Genomic DNA, 20,877 nt, shown 5'->3' on the forward strand with positions numbered 1-20,877 from the left:
AGGGTTCTTGGGATCAGCTGAGGCCACGGTAGGCTCCTGTCAATCAGTTTTTACTGTAACGGCCAAACAGCAATAGGAGGATTATTTATTTATTTATTGACAGACTCCACCATCAATAAATAATGAGAACGGAGAGCAGTCGTGACTAGCTCTGCACGCATCTAGGAACTCATACCACTCAGCTTTAAAAACAGGCTCATAGCTTCAGAACAGCACTGCATTTAGGGAGAAAAAAACCTGCTCCCAACAAGAAAGGTTTCATTTCTGATTTACTGTCTTCACAATTTCACCACAAAAAGAAGAAAGCAAAACAGGGTCAGGTGGCATCTCAACTGCTCATCATATCGGCAGAAAATCTATTTGAAAAAGAGGCTGAAAACTCCTCTGAAGTTAGACTGACTCAAATTCCAATTGTTCCTCTTCTGGTCTGACTTCTCTCTGCTTGTTAGCGTGTCATTCCCCTTGGCAGCCACAGGGGGCGCACTGGTTCTGCTCACAGTGCTTGGCAGGAATGGCTGGCTCCGAGCCTTTTTTCTGCAGGCAGGCAGAGGGATAGCATTAACACTTGGAGCAGTGACAGTACCTACCTCAGGCATACAAATGATAATACTTGGAAATACAGCTACTGTATGATGTATCCGCAGAGCAGTAACTCAATCAATATCTATGCACCCTTCTTCCTTTTTAATAAGTAAAAGGAACATCAAGGTCAAGGTCATAGCCACGCCTTACAAAGAGATGTTGAGATACATGTCCTGTTGTCACTGTGCCACTGGGTGTCAGTGTGGTGACATTCTGATAAAGACCATCAAGCATGAGTTGAACAGAGTGTAATCACTTTTTATCAGCGTTCCCCACCCGTCACTCATTCTTTTTTTTTATCTCCCAGCTCTATTCACCTGGGTCTGTCTACGAGCAGGCCTCACAGGTTGGTTGTCAGGGTGGTTAGGTGCCCACGGACCCAGGCTCTGATTGGAGTAGAAGTCCATGGGGTAGACCTCCTTCCAGCCCACCTCTTGCAAAGCAACAGCTGCCTGAAAGATACCAAGAAATACAGATGGCGAGACAGTGACAAATCAGAACCAAATCAAAAAAGGACAAGAAACGATGAGCAAAAGGTGCAATAATGGCACCCTTCAAGGTGTTATGGTACATGATTCCGCTGATGTTCACTGTCACCTAGTACTGTATCTGCAGTTTCCAGCGTTTTGGACAAACAAGCAGCAGGAAACCAAAGAGTGATGAGAAGACACAACAGACTGACTATACCGACAAGACAGGTGTCATAATAATAAGCTTGGATAACAGGCAGAGTTGTCATGTTATCCCTATGCAGCTGCACTGAACGCTACAACAGCTGTTAGAGAGGAACAACAACAGTGGCATGACAGAGCTGTGACTTAAGTGAAGACTGCTCCATATGGAAGAGAAATGCCTGTGAATACTGATTCCGAACGAAAGAAAAAGCATACATAACAAGCGTTCTGAATGAAAGAACAAATCATTTGACTGTTCATTTATTCATTTATCCGAGTACTCGTTCATCTTTCACGCTGTTTAGATGCCAAGACCTAACTTCAGCTTTGAACTATTTGGAATAATTCCGATGATGTATGGAATTATGATGAGAAAACAAGTCATAGAAATTTTATAAAACTCCAAATACACCCGTTAGAGAATTTAGTTCAAAGGAGACATGAAAAATTCAGCTTCAAAGTGATGAAATCTTTCTTCTAGTGCGACATAATTCATCACTTGCGCAGCTTGTGACTGTCGTTCGTTAGTATAGCACGCACCCAAACCGACAAGACAGTGTTCTGTTCTCTTACGCAAAGGCTGAAGTTTCCTGAATAAAACCAGAAGTAAAAACACTGTTTTTCTTTAAAAGAAAGTACTGGAAACTTAATAAAGCTTCTTTCTCTTTTAAGATATAATTGCATCCTAGTTATGTTAACCTGTTGTAAAAAAAAAAAAAAATTCCTAAATATATGTTTTTCAGGCAAAATAACTTTCTTCATATCCAGATTTTAAAACACAATCTATCAGAAAATAAAAACACTACAGAGTAACCATGCCTTCCTTTCTCCAGGCAGCCTTCTACCAGAGTCTCCTCCTCTCGTCTACCCCTTATTCAATCACTTCTCTCTCTTTTCCCCCACTGCTCTCGTTCCCCTCTCACACCAACTGCCTCTCTCTGTGGAAGCTAGCTTCTCTTGCTAATCCCTGCTCTGACAGGAGAGCCAAGTGTGTCTTATTGACTATAAATATAACATGAGACGCACTGAAAATAAATCTCCTTGCTCACTTCACCCTCCCATCTCGTTCCTCTTCATCTTCCTCCTAAATGCCACAGTGAAAAGCATAGCGCACCGAGACGTGTAACACTCATAGGTATGAGATGCGGGTGAATTAAGACTTATCACAAGCGCACATATACAGACACAAGAGCAGCACCAAATTATTTAAATGCACAAACATCGTTCCCAAATAGCTGGCGGGGAGAGCAAAGCAAACTGTAGCACAAAGGGCTTAAGAAAACAGATTGCTGCTTTCCTCATTACAGCACGCGCCGTTATAGACCTCAGTCAAAAACAATGCAAAATAACCATTACTTCTTCTTCTAAGGTAAATGCTATCATTATTCTTAATGGCCCCTTTCTGAAATGTAAGTGCTTTCACGTTGTGTGCGGCGCACAAAGATGTGTAGTCTGAATATAACAGCAACCATTTCAAATCACAATCCAATATTCAAGACAGCAATTCCCCTTGCAGCCATTTCAGTATTCAAATCAGTGGCATACGTCTGAGGAAAAAAAAAACCCCCGTTGAACGAATTAATAGTTGACTTCAAGTGCTAACCAGTGAGGTCACATAAAAGCATAATGTGACATAACTGCCAAGCTCATCACAAAACAAGCCTGCTTTTTTTTTTTTTGCGACAACAGCTGCAGACAAACAAACACATGTTTTGAAATGGATCTTTATGGGATGCTGTCCGATCCATTTCTCTCCCTTTACAAAAACAAGCTGAAAGGGGTGGGGAGTGTCTATATGGTTCTGCAGCCAGCAGGGGGGGCTAGTCTGCTACTGATGGTGTTTTATATGCGTGTGCTGGTGTGCTTTATGGCAGGGAGAGGAAGAGGGAGGAAGAACTAGACATAATTCTTCATCTCCAGCACAAGCAAGGCCTTGATGAGTCTTATACAACGTGAAAAATCACTTAACAATGTAACTTTCTCCTTCTGCACTTTGATGAAGGCTTCAACACGACATCAGTCAGGTTATGTGCAGACAGGAAGGTCTGTGTGTGTGAAATGTGTGACACTTGTATGAAAAGCGATTAGCGGCTTGTTGAGAGGCTGTAAGGTTGATGCTTACCTCATATGGAGAGAGAAGGGGTTTGGAGAAGGCAGTGCCCCAGTCGATAGAAAGGCGTGGACAAGCGATCTGAACCCACCTGTAAGGAGTAGGTGCAAATTTTAGCTCAAACGTACACCTCAGAATCAGTGCAAATGCGAGTGTAACAGTTAAGCAATAACGTTGAGAGACTAAGATCCTATTAGACAGGCAGAGCACATCTACAACTGCACACTGCATGTGGGTACGTGATGCAGTGGGTTAGTGCGAGGAGACTCCCTCCACCTGACCTCCAGCATCTGTTGGAGAGATCTGTCCTGATTTGCAACAGTTCTAAAGACAGCCATGCTACACCATCTGAATGCATAGTCAGAGGGAGGCTGAAAAGACAGGGATGAAGGTTTCAAGTGGTCTAGTGGTGCCGACTGGTTGCAAGAGGCAGAAAAAGAGAGGAAAATAAAATACTGCAAAAGATGCAAACAGGGGTACAAAGAAATGCTGTGAAAGAAAAGAGGAAGAGGTTAGGTGAGTGTGAATAAAAAAGCCGCACCAGCCGGTCTCCACGGAGGTAGCCTACATTGCTCGCAGACAGGGTGGCGGAGGGACGGGGTGGGGTGGGCGTAGGTTTAGTGGTGAAGCGGCTGTGTATTAAAGAGATGGGGAGGGGGGTGGGAAAAAAAAGAGAGAGAAGGACACAGATACAGAGAGATAGGGAGAATGAGCAATGAAGATGAAAAACCGGAGGGGGGGTTGAAGAGGCGCAGGCAAGAAGAGAAGACAGAAGTGAGGCAGAAGAGAGGAAGAAGACAGGCAGGGAGGAACGTGTTTACTCTGGAAAATGCATGGGAGTAGGATGAGGAGGGTGTGTGGAAGTAAACAGCTGCAGGGAAAACTGAACAATGGGGAAATGGAGACGGAAAGTGGCTGGGGCTACGGGGGGTTAGCTTTCACAGATCAATGCTATTCACAGCTCCGTCTCTACTGAGGAAGCATAACATTCCCTGTCCCTAATCCTTATGATGAAGATCCATCAGAATACAAATACAAATACAAAATACAATACAAAATGAACTGCAGTGTATATAAAGACTAATGATAGGTAAACGTCAATAAGGACACACCAGTTTGAGATTTAGTTTGTGAGTGCTTGACTACTTTCAAATATATGGTACTGCGTCAAATTTCCTTTCTGTCTTTCCCTCATTTTCCAACTTTCACACAGTTTCTCAGCTGCAGAATTGATTGCACCGCTGACGCTCACTCCACTCTGCTTTCTGTCACAGAAATATTCCACCCCCTCTGGGCAAATGCATGGCATTTTCTCATTTTCAACTAACACTTAAAAAAAAAGAAGGAAAAAAAAGGCTCCCCCCAAAGAATGAATTCTGATTCATCCTCTTAATTTGAGAGCCAGCTGAGTCAGAGACATTTCAACCAAGCACCAATCTCCTCAGTCCTAAGTTGGCCAAGTTTAGATGGAGATTGGAATCTGAAATGTGACCTTTAGGTCTATCAGCCGCTATTCATAACCTGAGCCTTTAAACAGACAAACACTGCACGTGCATCAAAGCGGCCTTAGTGCAGGAAAACAGTGGGGGAAAGGGCTAAATATAGGAGAAAAACCAACAGTTTGTATATGTGTGTTTTTATATGCAACATGTTTTTGAATATGCAAATTTGCAGTGCAAGATTAAAAAAAAGAACACTGGAAGTGATAAAAAAAGAGGGAGGGTGATTAATAAGCAAAGAGTAAATCCTCAGGGCTAACTCAGAGTAGAGAGGGAAGCAAGACAAAAAGCATGAAAAGGGAAGGAAGAAAGGATTCGTCCTTCATAGGGAGAAGATAGCTGATTGGCACATGAACTGAGGCGGGACTTAAAAGTGTTAGCAATGAGACTTTCTGAATGTTGCAGTGTGATAAGGTGCATAGTACCACTGTATTGTTCCTTAAAAGCAGTGGAAACAGTATTTGTAGCCGCTATCTTTGAAATCATTTTAGCAAGTGTGGAAGAGAACTGGTATCATCATGACGTACAGCAGGGGTGTCAAACTCAAATACACAGTGGGCCAAAATTTAAAACTGGAACAAGGTCGCGGGCTAATGTTAATATTTATTGAAAAAAAGATCTTCCTCCAGATTTAAGAATGAATCTCTTCTTATGGACTCAAACAAGTTTTGCTGAAAAACTGAACATGGAATAAGCAAAGCTTAATACTAAACAATATATATATTAGCTGTATAATACCGGTAGGCCAGCTGTAATAATAATTTGGTATGGCTTCGCGGGCCAAATGTAATTAGGCTGCGGGCCAAATTTGGCCCACGGGCCAGAGTTTGACACCTATGACGTACAGTAAAACACAAAGACTTTAAAAAACAGGAGAGTTACACAGACACTGGAAGAGGTGGGCTTTTGTCTCATTTGACCCTTGTTTCACAATTTGCTCGCAAACCAAGAAAAATCCCCCAAACAAACAGTGGAACAGACTGTGGGCGGGGTGTGGTTTGTAGCTCAGCTGCACGGGAGGGGTGGAGCAGTGGGTTTAGGGTGTGGTGTCAGGGGAGGCTGACCTACAACGCTGTTTTCCATCACCTGGTCATGCCTTCCCTATTTTAGTAGGATGCAGGGACCTGACAAGAGAGCTGTGTGCTGTAAGGGGACAAGGCAGCGCGAAAGTTGCGCAAGAAAAGGAAGTATGGCAAATAAAAGCACCCATGTTGTGTGCCTTGGGTACTTCATACCACAATGGGGCCAAAACCCGGTCCGGTGAAGGATGATGGACCAGCGTCTGGCACAGCCATTGGAGGGGCTGGCCCATATGGTGGTGAAGCTAGCTGCCATGCATATGGAGCAGGCAACGGTGCACTGGAAACAGTTTGACCAGTTGCAGCACCTGGCCGAGCATTGGACCAGAGTGTTGGAGGATCTGGTACCACTGTGGCCAGCAAGGTACTTGTGGCAGCGCTGAGCCTCCCCACAACGGTGAAGGTCAGCTTCCAGTGTGTTCGCCAGGCAATACTGGATTGGTTGGAGCTCGCACCGGAAGACCATTGCTGCCATTTCCAGGGAGACCTGATGAGGCTAGCAGATCTGCCCTCGCCAGGTGGCTGCAGCCTGGCTCAACCAAAGGAGAGGCATCGCTGCTGGATATGATCATGCTCTAGCATTTCATGAAGAGGCCCCCAGTGGACACAGCAGAGTGGGTCCGCTACCACCGACCAGTCGGCCTGGTGCGGTGACGCATGTGGAAGACCACCTGTCTGGGCAGCTGAGAGGATTGGTGGGGCAGCTACAACCAGCAGTGAGTAGCATGGAGGCAGCATCACCATCGAGGCCCGCCACCAGCATCATCTACCCTTCACACCTGTCTGTCTCTTTGCAGGTCCCACCGGCTAAAGACGACACACCTCACTCACCGGGAGCTGCACGAGGATCAGGGCAGGACTGCTGGAAGTGTTCCGTGTCGCCGGCCCTCCAACACACTCCCTCGGCCAGGCTACGGTGGACTCAGGCTACATACAGAACCTGGTCAACCAAACCCTAGTTTGGCCCGGGGCTTTGCTGGAGGCAAAGTGGGTGGAGGTTAGGTGTTTGCATGGGGACATGCACAAATATCCCATAGAGCCACTTCAAATTAAATAGCAGGGCAAAACACAGAGTAAAGGCTGGAGTTAGCTCGCGACTGTTGCATCCCTTAATTCTGGGGACAGGTTGACCCGGGGTTTAATAACCTTTTGGCATAGCGTGTGAGGATGCGTTTAAGGCCTTTAGCAGAGTGTAATGTCTTTGACCATGTGATAAAAACTGATGATTACATGGGGCACCCTGAAGCAGCGCTGACCTACCCGCATTTTGTATTGATTAAGCATAGGCTTTATCGAGTTAGTCGTGACACCCTCACGGAAGAGGAACACACCCAGTTGTTGGTGCCTAAAAGTCACCGGGAAATTACTTTCCGGGAGGAAAGTGCTTTGAGTCTTTCATACCACACAGACTTTTGTGGACAGTTGTTTAGTCAGCCTCTCTCAAAATGATCTGTGTGCTCTAAAAAACATGATGCTTTCATCACAACACAACATATAAAGTTTAGAGGAGCAGCATACACGTGATGTATAAAGGTAAAACTGCCTGACATTTAAATCTGGATATGCTATGTGAGCTCCAGCCTGAGTTCACTGCATTACCCACTGTGGCCCATTACACCCCAGCTTCCCTCCACCTGTGTGGCTCTGCTTCAATTACACTCACAAACTTGACCTGCCAAGAGCAAGAACAATTAACCTTTCAGAACTCCAAGGAGAGAACAATTTCTTCACCTTTGATTGCAAACTAGCTAATTGAATTAAAATAAACAATTTCTTTTTTTTGTGGAGCCCCCCTCCCAGACCCCAAAAATATTCGAACAGAGATAAAAGGCTGAAATGTAGCGGATGGCATTTGCTGTCTGGCTGAGATAAGTGTGTGTGCTGTGCAGATGTCTGCACAACAGTTTAAAACCTGCTTGGGGACAGCCTAATTACACTCTTAAGAGCATATGTTAATGGTGCCTCTCACTTTATATGAGTGAGTATGTGTGTGTCTAATGACAATGAAAGCCTGAGGGTGGGATCTGTACAGTGTGCTATGTTGGTTAGTGCTGAGCAGGAGTGAGTCTTTTACCGCCTCACCATCTATCTTTCAATCTCCCTCGCTTTGTCTCTCTCTTTAATTCCTCTTTTAACACAAGCAGATTTGACACAGCTTCAAACACTTGGTGAATTGTATTGTCTATAATTGTCTCACAAACTATTTGGAGGAGGAGCAAAGTGAAAAAATACTAGAGGTGAACAAACTAATGGTTTGATAAATAAATAAATGTCAAATTTATCATCAGAAGAATTCTACTTAAAGTCGTCACCCCCAATAAATATTTATCACCAGTAATATGGACAATGTTGGTAGCAAGTCATCTTCAAATGTCAAATTTTTTAGGCTTGTTAAGGAACAATTTTATGATTACAGACAAAGCCACATTATTAAAAATGAAGGAAATGGCTCTAAATAGCCTACAATCATGCATCAGTCCTGTTTTTGTTCTTTTGCACTTGCTGAAATGCATCTGCAGCAACAAGTGTCCATAAAAAGCCTCCTAGTACAGCGGTCCAATCCCCGGCCCAGGGAAACCATCAAGCCTAAAATCCTCCACGACTACCAACCGGGTGAACTCCAGCTTCTATCAGAAATGAGTCTGACTTATTATTGGTGAATAAATGTCAGCAAACCATGCTGATGTGACAGGGTGTACAGGGAAGGAATAGCCCATAACCACCGGCCCAATAGTAACTTGAACTATTTAACCAAACATGAATTTTTTTTCAAGACAAGATTCTCATATACCTTTTATGACCAGCACAGAAACTCAGGTTTTGTGTTGGCTCCAGCACTCTGAAATGATAAACAGCCCTAGTCTTCAATAGTACAAAGGGAGACTGCTCCAGCACTATTTTCTGATGTATATACACTCCATGGACAGCTTATTAGGTGCACCTAGATAAAACTATTACAAACCAATAAAACAGCATAGCAATAAATCATCACCCTGTAGGTTAATAATATTCTGGTTTTGTCTCTAGCTCCAGACCTGCTGTAGTATGGCGCTAATTCAACTTCATGGTCACTTTGGGTAATAACATGAATTTGTCATCTATTTAAAGCAGTTTTTTTTTTTTATATAATTAAAGGAAAATAAAATCTAGGGTTTACTGATGGGATAAAAAATTGGTGTAAAACCATACAATAAATTCCTACCTGAGATACATGTGCAGATTGGACTTTAGTTTTAATGTTAGTGAAACAGATCTTGCTGGAAACCTTTTTGTCTGTAATGAGGGTTTGTTTTGGTTCAGTGAATCGTGCCTGAATTACATAATGTTTGAGTTGTACTCATACGTCAGTCTGAAGACAAGAGCCAAAAAAACAAATAAAAAAATAATATTTTTACCGTGATCACTCGCTTTCCAAACACAGCCCCCTCAACTACCTCTGCATCTCTCTCTCTCTCTCTCCCCAACTCTCTCTCAGACCTTCTGTCCCTTTCTCACCCACTCCTCCCTCACACATCACACCTCTCATTACTCCACAGTGAGAGGCCAATCTGAGGGAGTGTGAGTGCTGTGCCTGTGCGAATGTGATTGGCGCTGCTGCACATCAGTGTTTCACTAACCCCTTATCCATCTTCAACTCTGCTCTTCTGGTTGGAAGTCAGATAAATCAGACAAACTGAACCTTGGAGCCAGAGTACTTGATATTTCATTGAATAAAACGTGAGGAGTCCATGTCTAAAAGACACCTGTAACTTGCTGAACTGGGTTACAGTGCTACACAGCAGAAAATATTTCAGGACCTACCACTACAAATATCAAGATGTAAAAGTCAAGATCTTAGTGTATGAGAGAATGAGAATGTCTTTATCAAGTTGCTTCAGGTTTCTTGCTTCAGAAGTAAAATTCTTACATAAACAGAAGTAAAACCTAAAGAAAAAACCCTGAATCTTCATCAAGGGCAAGGTTGATGTACTTTCTACTTTAACTTTACTGCAAAACAGACTAAAAGTATGCACTTCAATGTATGATTTGTGTATAAAGATCCCTTTTCAATTCACTTTGTGCCAAAGCTTAAATTTTATGACTCGTTCAAGTTCATTACATTGGACTGTTTGCTTTTATGCCATATGCAAAATCATGGACTCTTCCCAGGACTTGAATGCCAATTTTGTGTATAAAGCTATAAACTCTGTTTGTCAGCTCCCTGTTATAGCACCCACTTGCAAATTATGCTGACTACCCAATTAAGTGTGCAGTGATGCTTACAGAATACATTTCAAATGCTGTTGATTGCAAATTTTAGGTGACTACTAGCTGCTGAACACTAGATTTCTGGCAGGGTCCTTGATGTGAAAGATAAATTACCCAGCCTTTATATCAGAGAGACACAGCAGTGATAAAGAATTGGCAAATGAAGAACACAAAGAGCCAAAGGAGGAGTTTTAGGGATGTGTGTAGGTTAATTAATTTTTGGATTTAATGTTGCTGTATGGCATAGCACACGAACAAGGAAAAACAGAGCACAAAACAGAATGAAAAACAGTGCAAGAGAATATGAGAAATCATTTTGCTTCATCTGCTTTGGCTCAGCATTTCTAACTAAATAAAAGAACGCTTTAATTAGGGCACGCGTTAGCGCATGTGTAAATAAGTCCATATTTATATTTGTTGCAACGCATATTCAGGAATTTGGGTTTAAAGGGCAGAGCTTCAGATTTAATTTGAGAAGTTTACCCACAACACCACAGTGAGAAATTAATGGCTGTTTCATACATACTCATACTGTGTTTCTAGAGTGGTATGCATTCCCTTGACCATATATATGTCTTTAATATGTCTGGGCAAAAAAAAATAAATATATTTCTTTTAAAATGTGACAGTGTCAAACAAACCATCAAATGAATAACATTTTGGAAAAAAAAAACTGTGTGTATGCATTATAATACTCACGCATCTACATCTGGTATCAGAGCCAGTTTGCTGGGAAAGATCTCCGAGAGAAGCACTCGAGTGAAGGACTTGCCCAAGGACTGGAGCTTTGACTCCAGGTGCTGGAAGAAAAAGAGATGAAAACATTTTGCCTTCTAGACATAAAATAGGCTGTGAAACTCAGCCACATATAATAAGGTATAGGTCACATGATTTATGGCATTAACATGTGCTGATAATCACTCCAGAGGTTTTGTGCTTTCACAGTTTCAGCTTGACTAGACTTTTTCATCTGAACATCAAGCTTTGAACTATCGCATCTCCGCCTATTTATTTTTTTCTGCTAATGCACATTTACATATTGGAAACAACATCTTACACTCCCTCCAGTATAATGTGATTCTTCCCTTCAATCTCTTTCCAATTAGCTCTGGCCTCAACACCTCAACAGGGAAGCTTACAGATTAGACCCCCAAACTATGTTCAGCGCTAAGTGCCTAGTGTACTATTCCAGCCTCTATACAGACAATCAATCTCTTCATCCTTTTGCCATGTGTCCAGGCACACTGTAAAGATAATTCTTTATAGGGCACTTACAACTGAAATCCCATTCTCGCAGTCTCCACCTAGAGCTTAAAGCTGTAGGAGAGGGCAGGAATTTAGATTGAGCATTTGTGCCTCAGATTGGCTCATTTAAATGTTTTTTACAGTGTATGCATTCCTGTGGTGGATTAACTAACTCATCTGTCAATCTAATATAAGAAGACCATATGATCCCACTCCTTTGATTAGTAATAAAATTAATTACCATCCCCAAAACCAGTGTTTTCAGGCAGAGTCTTACATCGTCAGACATGGAAGTGTTGAATCTCGCAATCACTTCAGGCTTGGCAGTAAACTGTTAGATCGGGTGCTGAACAGTCTGATGAAACCTACACAATTACATCACCAGCAAAGCTGCAGTTCTAATGTGCCTGGTTTCTCTCCACTCTTTAAGTCCACCTGAAGATTCTGTCCATAGATTTGACAGAACAAAGGTTTAAAACAAATAAATAAATCAGCCCAGCTACAACTCAGAACACACTTTACTTGGTGAGGTATTGTACACAATAGTTTTGAGCTTTTTCTGCATGGAAAGTTTCCAACACAGTTAGCAACTGAATCATCAGTGTCCCCCACACCCATCTGGTAAAATTCACTTTGGCAGTTCTGGAAAAGGGCAGTCTAGCCAGAAGTTATAAAACATTATACCATTATGAAGACATTTTTCACAACAGAAAACTGACAGACAAGCGAGACAAAGACAGTGTGACTGGCGAGTAGCGGTGTCACATGTGGCTATCATTCCTCAGGGTCGGTGAATAAGGCCTGATGGGCACAAGCCCAGTCACCAGACCTTATAAAACATGTCATTAAATTAAATTGTTCAGCCAAATCAAGGAACTTGGTTCTTTTTCTCACTCTGTCTTTTTAGTTGTGGGTAGCGGACTGAGGCGTTACTTGGGAATCCAAAAGGCAGACAAACCAGAAGATATCCCATAAATCCTTCTTTGATGAGATATAGGTAAAATGTGACTGTTATCCGCTGTCCTTGGGAGTATCTTGCAACATTTAGATCACTGTGCTCTTATCAGATAGTTCTGCCCCCTTACTTGAGAGGTTATCTGACACTACACTTCCTAATCTTAAAAGATCTCTGGTGAGTTTGTATTGAAATCCCTTTTTTAAATCCACCCCCGAATGCAACACAAAGATTAAACTTTTCACTCTAGTTGACATTTATACATCAGTGCTAACATAATCTCTTGAGTCTGGATATTTGCGAACAAGTCAAGTCTATGCATGTACACTCGCTGAGGAAGTATTAAACCATTTACATCTAGCATTTAGATGGAGGCTCCAGTTTTTCATACAGCAATCCATACAGCACTGAATTATTACTGATTAAATTATGATTTAATTAGTAATAAGTAAAATTCAAAACAGTAGGGAAAAGAAGGGGAAACAAAACAAAGAAAAAGGAACAAACAGGAGAAAAACAAACTGGCAATTGAAGAGAGGGCAAAGCAGGAGGACCAGCTGCAAGTTAAGAGTGACTAGAGACCTTCACGCATGCTAATACATAATATTTTGTACTTGCACAGACTGAGCTTCTCACTTATGAGTCTGCACCAAATATACCAGCCTTTGACTGTGTGCACTTACTATACTATTTATGAATTCTCATGCCAATAGTTCTAAGCAAGGTTTGTCTTACCTACAAAGTGTGATGAGAGCATTAAACAGTTACCGATAGATAATTTAAAATCATTTATGTATAAAAATACCCCACATTTCACTGAATTATTACAATTAACCAGTTGAATACTGCTTAGAAATGCTTGCTGAACAAGAACGTGAGCTGCATTTCTAAGTGGCTGAATTTTCCAGAGTTAATTTATGCAAATAATGTGATGGGACTGTGCTGCAAAAGCTTTCACCGAGGAAAAGTATAGACTGTTCTTTATGCTTTGAGATGTTTATTTGTAGTTGTTTTTTTTAATGTTTGTATTGTGGAAGCAATAACAGAAAACGCTCAAAATCATACATCACTAGTAACACTCCAACACAGTCATGCTTGAAGCCAGCAGCGAGATCAAGGATAAGATTTTCCATGGCTGTTTGGCTGCATCATCCTAAATTTGAAATAACAAGCTCCCAGTGTGACGACTTCTTGTCTTATTACTACTTCATGTCACCAAATCACTTGTCAAAAAAAACTCGCGCTAAGAAATATTACAAGCCGTTGCACAAGTGGCCTCGGGACATGTAGAGTGTTGAAATGAGGATGCAAACTCACCTCCAGGACTTTAGGGCTGCCCTGTCGGCCAAGCGTGCCCAAGATCAGTCCCCATCTCTGGGCCAGTCGAGCCTTGTCAATAGCCTGGAGCCTTATAGCGCGCATGGCCTCGTGGTCGTAGTATTCCCTGGAGAACACCTTACTGTAGGGGTCGTATCTACAAGCATAGCCAGGCAGAAAAAGGCTGAAAATCACAGATGTGAACAGGACGCGTCGATACTTTTGAAAGAATGAACCTGATTACACATATTACAATCCATTGTTCTGGCATCAATCTCAAGGACATAAATGCACCAAAAAAAAAAAAGAAAAGAAAAGAAAAAAGGTGAAAAATCCAATCACAAAAAGTCATCAAATACAACAGGAGTTAGTGTATCTGAGGGAAAAATAGATGTATTTTTGAGCATCTAATCTCCTTTTCTCTGGTACAAGGGGTACACTTGAGATTAGAATCTTGTTTATGAGAGAGACCTGTGATCTGTGCAGCAGTGCATATGTCTATAACAACACAATTTCACTTTGCATGCAAGCAAGCCTTATCAAAACAGAACTTGAGCTTCACATAATGTTATCATGCCACTGCGATAAGGTGAATAATCAGGACTGCAAGCAGTTTTTAAATTTAAACAGCACTAAAAAGCATCATAAGATTCTGAGCCTAGAACATAAATTGAGGATCCAAAAAGGTGATTATGAATGTTGATCGCTTCCGTACTTAAAAAAATGTTTTACTTTTTTCATTGCAATTATTACAAAAAGTTTATTTGACATCATTTGGCCCCAAATGATCAAACTAACACTAGTTCTATAATAAACACTATTTTGTATCATATAAAGAGAGATATACATGAAATATGTGACAATACCTGTAGGCAGGAATCTCTGGGTTTGCAATCATGATTGATTCCAGGTGAAATCTTCCATCTCCAAGATAACTGTAGAAAGATACCAATCAATTCAATGTTTGAGGTGAATGAAACGAGAGGAAAAATAAATGTGCAAAGAAAATTCCCTGAAGATGATTAAAATTCATTGTGCAGCCATAAGAAATGCTGACCTATTCTCTTATTCTCTCCATCAGCGTTTTCTCTCTGGTTTTTTTTTTAACATTGTCTTTTAATTTATGTCTGCAGCCTCTTAACAGAAGACCAAAGTGTTTTCGGGCAGAAGCCTTACGGCTTGGGTGGAGGGTCTGCCCACTTCTGCTGTTTGGGAATGTGACCTCAACGAGCGGAGCACGCTGTTTACAGAGAATACAAGCTTTCCCAATTAACCCGGGGTCTGGTGCTGGGGATTCGCCAGAGCGCAAGCAGACGTGGAGTTCACAAACCGCAAACACTGAGTGACATGGAGGTGTCTAAAAATGCAAGGTCTCTTACATAAATGCCCCTTGGGGTCAGGCTGAGAACAATCCTGTTGTTAGTTTGAGGGGGACTCAGGTCAGTACCCCTACTTATTACTTAGCAGGTGTCTCAAAAGGCCTACTGTGCCAGGACGTGCAATTAAACCCACTAATTGGTCAGTGTTTAGAGTGGCTCAAAGCAGGCTGTGGGTGGTTTGCCATACAGGCTACCAAGAGACACGACTAGCTGAGGCTCTATTTGTTAGCAAGTGCATGGTTGTGTGTAAGCACGTTTGTCTCTGTTTGCATCTGTGTAATAACACTGAACACAAAATGAACTCAAGGAGAGCCTCTGTTGCACTGCCTCTCTTTGCTTAGAAACATCCAAGGCCCTCGTATAATTATGTTCCCAACAATAAGCCTGCTGCATTTCAGTCACGGTTGTCCTCAGCACTCTGCGGCTCTAAAAGGTTGGTGTGCTTTAACGCTCCCTATGACCACAGTCCTTCTATCTATATTCTTTATTTTTCAAAAGTGCTCTCACTAGAATGGCAGAATGCTGTGTGCCTGTGCGTTACGCAACTGCCTATTTTCACATTCACATCTTCATATTGTTCTATTATGAGTGAGAGCTAGAGGTGGCAGATCGAAATGGGCGAATGGCCATTTCAATACACTTTAAAAATACTTTTCATTATGGAAATGACAGAGACTAAGACCTTTTAGAGCTTCAAAATCACCCTTAAAGACTAATGCATCACTATTCATTCTTCATATTGCTCAAGTGGGTCAAAACTTTGATAAAATGCAATTACAGCTTGAGCACGCAACACTTTTTGCGGGAACTTGCTCATTTCGAATTCATATAGGATGACTTGATATTAAATATTCATTTATTGCTATAATACAGGTGCTGAACAAAACCATGCACTGTAAAAAAGAAATCATATTAAGAGCAGATCTGCTCTGCTTTCGTTAGTGAATAATTCGTTAAAGTAAAAAGAGACTGATCAGCAGAGGGAAACCATTTCGCTGTAGCTGTACTTCTGATATAGCTGTCACATCAAAATAAAATGTTTCAGCTATATATTTTTAGACTGAAATTTAACACTAGGGGATGGTGCTACCAATGAGGTTAAAGTCCTCATCATTGCTCATGTGTTCAATGTAACACGTGTGGATTAAATGAGAAAGAGAGCAACATACATCCCTCAGGTAGGCTAATCGATTTTCTCTCCCAGCACACCTCTGCACAAGCCAGCTGACACATCAAAGACAACACACATTGGATTAGAAGGTGAAACACACTCTGACCCTTCCACAGCTTTCACGCATACAAAGAGACACACTGAAACAGACACACAGTACACATCACTTTTGTATCCACTTATGCATATAGCAAAGCCCGTCCTTGTGCAGCTGTTACGCACTGGGAGACTTTAATCGCATGGACAAGCATTAGATGTGTGCAGATCAGACATATGGGGCTGTGCACCTCGGCATAATTATATCAAGGGAACATCATCTCACTGTGCACTACAAAGCATAAGATTTATCTACTGCAGACCAGCACCAGATGTATAGACACACAGTAGCTGCGGAGGTGTTGTTTGTTAGTTGGACCTGTTACTTTGCCAAGCGTTTTCCTCCCTGCAGCACAGGCAAAATAAGCATCACTTTGACACATCGCACATGAACGGTGTTTTTGTGAAAATACACAGGAAGTAGTCTTTTAGGGTACATGCAGCTCCTGACTGGATGCATCATCTTTTTTTTTCTGATTAAGATTAAATAAATGGGGAAAATAAGAAATTAAAACGGGCAATCAGACAAGCTGAAACTAATATATCAAGGAAACCTGTCAATCCTTACTATGGCAACGTATAGTAGGTGTTATATTTTGCTAAAGCGTTTCCTTAAATCTAAACCATAAAACATGTGAATATGTTGACTCTGGCTTGAAACAAGCCAAAGGTGTCTGAATACATACAATTCAAGCTATTCAAGGTGGCCGTTTCTGGCTCCTTATAGCTCACAGATATGGCTGGTTATCACAGCCAGCTCTGTCTGGTGTGACAGGCATTATGGCATACAGATTATTACTCATGCCACATGGGTGGGCATGGCAATAGCAGGCTTTACTATGGAAGGAAAGGAGAGAGAAGACAATGGCTGGATGAGCCAATGCTGGATCTCTGCAGCTATCTAATCTGTGCTAACTAAAAAAAAGGAACTGGGCAGACACTGTAAGGTGGGAGACAGGAGGAATAAGATTTCTTACACAATGGCATTGACATGGCGCTCCAAGCGAGGGGAGGTGCAGCCTAAAATTTCTCCCGGTGACAGAGGGCGACACTGTGGGACATGCACATCATACTCTGTCTTGAGGGCTGCACTCACAGCCTAGAATATGGAGGAAGGAGAAGAGATTATATTCTCTGTGCACGTATTTAATCAGGTTCTTCACTTTTGATGGTTCATTTTTACATTTTTAATAATGGAAAGATAACAAGAGATGCATTGAATATGAATGTGGCTGAGTCTGAACCTACAGAAAACATACAGACCAAACATTTTTCTTCATCTTCCATCAGACTCTGTGCTGTAGGACATTTAAGTAAAACAAAACAATAGATATTACATTAAAGCCAAGTCTGCCTTTTAATGGGTTTCGAGGTTTGCATTGCAATTTTACATTTGATGTAAATCAAGTGATATTAATGCAGAGACCTGCACTTTAACGTAGTGTCCATTGTTTTATTTTAAATTGAGCATGCTAAAGATATGAACCAGAGGAATAAAAACGTGCAACTGTCTGTGGTCTCGATTCAATGTATGCAAAAGGGAAAAACAGAATTAAAAGTCAGAAGATAGGGGATTACCCACTATTACCACTGGTGCAAATATATAGAATATTATAACAATATAATATTTTTAAAAGACTGAAAATGTCAACTTCAAGTGATACTGAAAGGGTCATGAATGATTTTCTGCCAGAAGTGTAACTCTTAACACACAACTGGTGTTTAAATCCTCATGCTTCTGCAAAGCACCAAAAAAGAGTGCTTTAATTTTTAGAAAAATGAACTAGTTCATGTGTACTCATTTAGATGAAAAGAGAAAACGAGTGAACAATTATTATAAGAAGAAAAAAAAAAGGGAAAAAGTGTGTGTGTTCTGAGGATAAACAAACAATTTAAGGCTAATTTAAGGCAGTCCACAGGGAATACGGGTGAACTTCTCCCGCCCGTACTGTGTGACCCCAACAAGCCTACACACATAAGACACGAGTGAGAGCAAGCATGCATACAAAACATAGAGACTTATGCAGACATATACACATAGGCGGACTCAAACATCCCATCATATAATGTGACCTGTTACGGTAGAGCTTGATTTAAAAATAGCAGTGGTTGCATTAGTAAAGGTCCAAAGTGGTGCTGGTTCAACACAGCATATGAAAGCAGCAAAATGCATTATAGAAAAGGGAGGCAGCCAGCCTGAAAGAAGGCTGCTCGAGCTTAATACTATAGCTGCTGCCACTGCTTATATAAAGAGCACTACTGAGCACGATGCTGAACCGAGCGGCCTTCCGAGTTCATTGCACCTTTCAAATCCAAAATAACTGCTGCCGGATTTGTCAAACCCACACTTGAACTGAGCTTTAAGAGCGGCGTGTGAGCTTGTTCATAAAAGCCAGGAACTGCAAAAAAAAAGTATACTGTACAAATGCAGAGATGTGTGTGTGTGTGTGTGTGTGTGTATTGCTGTACTGTACAGAAAAATATACTCTTTATGTAATATGGAAAATACAAGTGACAATAACTGTGTGCGTCAGCTCTCTCCGACGCGAGAATCACACACAAATGCACACAAAGTCTGACAGAACCGGCGCTTAATCACCTGCAGCGCCGCCACAAACTGAATAGTGCTGACGAGTGCAAGAGACTGTCCAGGAGAGAAGTTGAACTTGATTGTGTCCAGGAAGTGTGCATTGTCCATCTGGATATCCACAAACACATACAGCATCTTGATACCTGCAGTCGAGTCTATGGGGACTGCAGCAAGACAAAGACAAAAGAAAGACAGATGAATACTTCAGTCCTGCTTCTTTAGACTGCTGTATATGCAACATCAAAACATAAACATATATACACAGCAATACAGCTACACAAATAAACCGTATGTGAGCATACTGCAAATATAAAGATCCTACGGTACGCACCTATGTGACATAACTGAAACATGAGTGAGAGTCTAGCACGTGCAGGAACTGATGCAAAGACCTCAATTATTTAGGGAAGGAGAAGGACACACGCGATTACTATTAATGCCATTAATTTCACAGACCATTTACTACGCGCCCGGGCCTGTGAGACGTAACGACAGACATGCTGAGTTAGATGCTGAATAAAGCAGGGGAGAGTCCAAGAAACAAGGGGGGAAAGGGTCTAGATAAGAACGAAGAATTATTGTTTGTGTTGATCATTATAATCAGTCTTCCTCTCGTGCTACAGTTAATTTGCAGATCAGAAGCAAGGGGACTTTTTTGTTACAATTAAGCAAATGGCCCATTATGGTTGAAATGCTTTATGAACAAGTGCAGCTCACTTGATGGCCTAGATTAAAGCAACACTGAGAGAGAGAGCGATATGGGAGCAAGGCTCAACAATGTGCAGATAATAGGGAGTGAATAAAGAGGGGATAGTGGGAAAACATAAGAGCCGTCTTAACAAAGGACTGAAGGCAGCTGTGATGGAAATGGGAGAAGAATGAAACATTCCCATGAAAGTAGGCTGGAAAATAGAGAAATTTAATTTGGGGGTGTGGGCAGATGAGTTTATAATAAACTGTATAAAGAGCAAATGCTTTGGAATGGGAGGCAGGAGTGGAAAAAGTAACAGGATACCGAGCGTGTGTGTTATGGGTATTTAGTTTGAGTGTGAAGGGTAGGTTGTCAATTAACTGGGAACAGAGGTGATGAATGGGCTCACATTTCAGCACCGAGTAAAGGAGAACAGATGGATAGATATTTAAAACAGTGGGGTTTGCTGCAGGCCACACGCTGAGTGAGAAACCAAGGAGTTAAATACATCATGAGGGGGAGATAGGTAAAAATCTAGACTGAGACCAACAACCGTCTGTTGCTTGTTTATAGACACTCCCAAAACATAAAAGGGCAGAGGAAAGTGACATCGATCTGTGTTCACATTAGCATGGTAGCCTGAGAGCACTTAGGTGCTGCAATCAGAGACACAGTCAATGAGACAGACACGACTCACTTGCACCATCACTGGTTTTTATCCTTTTCATGGCAATAAGCTCACTTAGCACAGCTGCTTATTAATGCCCATGAAAACAAACACAAATGCACACTCAAATTGAACAAAAGGGTGGACATAGTGCTATACTGGCTTGGTTACAAATGGTCTGTTAAAAATCAATATGTAAAAACAAAATCTATTCTGATATTGTACCTCTGTATAATTCATGAACAATAAGCCAATCGTTTGGCATATTGAAAATGTGGTCCTGAAATAATCTGGATTATCTATGTGGGGAAATGTGATAGCATTTAACTTGGATTGGAGAATGGATTTAGCATTTATATAATGAAATAAGAGATGCTTGCTATGCTATTATGGTTTAATAAGATATGACATTTATTTGACCCAAAAGTTGGTGAATTACATTGTTAAAGCAACCTAGCTTGATAAAATAAATAACTGAGAATGGCACAAAATACACAAACGAGCTCAATTTAACAAGAAAACGGATGTGAGTGAAGAGGGCAATATATAAAAATAGAAATGTAATACAATATGG

The 20,877-nt window shown here is 41.4% G+C and overlaps 1 protein-coding gene across 1 annotated transcript in view; it reads right to left on the reverse strand.

Annotated features, from left to right (window-relative positions):
* Positions 1 to 251: 251 nt before the first annotated feature.
* The window catches only part of dph1 (diphthamide biosynthesis 1), a 65,968-nt gene continuing 45,342 nt past the window's right edge, over positions 252 to 20,877 (reverse strand). Inside the window, exons 5-12 of the mRNA XM_005739367.1 lie at positions 18,955 to 19,109; positions 17,333 to 17,454; positions 14,576 to 14,644; positions 13,710 to 13,866; positions 10,892 to 10,992; positions 3,379 to 3,457; positions 900 to 1,034; positions 252 to 534 (exon numbers count right to left, since the gene is read on the reverse strand). Of these exons, the coding sequence (XP_005739424.1) occupies positions 454 to 534; positions 900 to 1,034; positions 3,379 to 3,457; positions 10,892 to 10,992; positions 13,710 to 13,866; positions 14,576 to 14,644; positions 17,333 to 17,454; positions 18,955 to 19,109 (899 nt within the window). The 3' untranslated portion in view covers positions 252 to 453. The remainder of the gene's footprint in view (positions 535 to 899; positions 1,035 to 3,378; positions 3,458 to 10,891; positions 10,993 to 13,709; positions 13,867 to 14,575; positions 14,645 to 17,332; positions 17,455 to 18,954; positions 19,110 to 20,877) is intronic.

Source organism: Pundamilia nyererei, unplaced genomic scaffold (genome assembly GCF_000239375.1).
Source record: "Pundamilia nyererei isolate P.nyererei 1_Seehausen unplaced genomic scaffold, PunNye1.0 scaffold00091, whole genome shotgun sequence".
Classification (NCBI taxonomy): Eukaryota; Metazoa; Chordata; class Actinopteri; order Cichliformes; family Cichlidae; genus Pundamilia; species Pundamilia nyererei.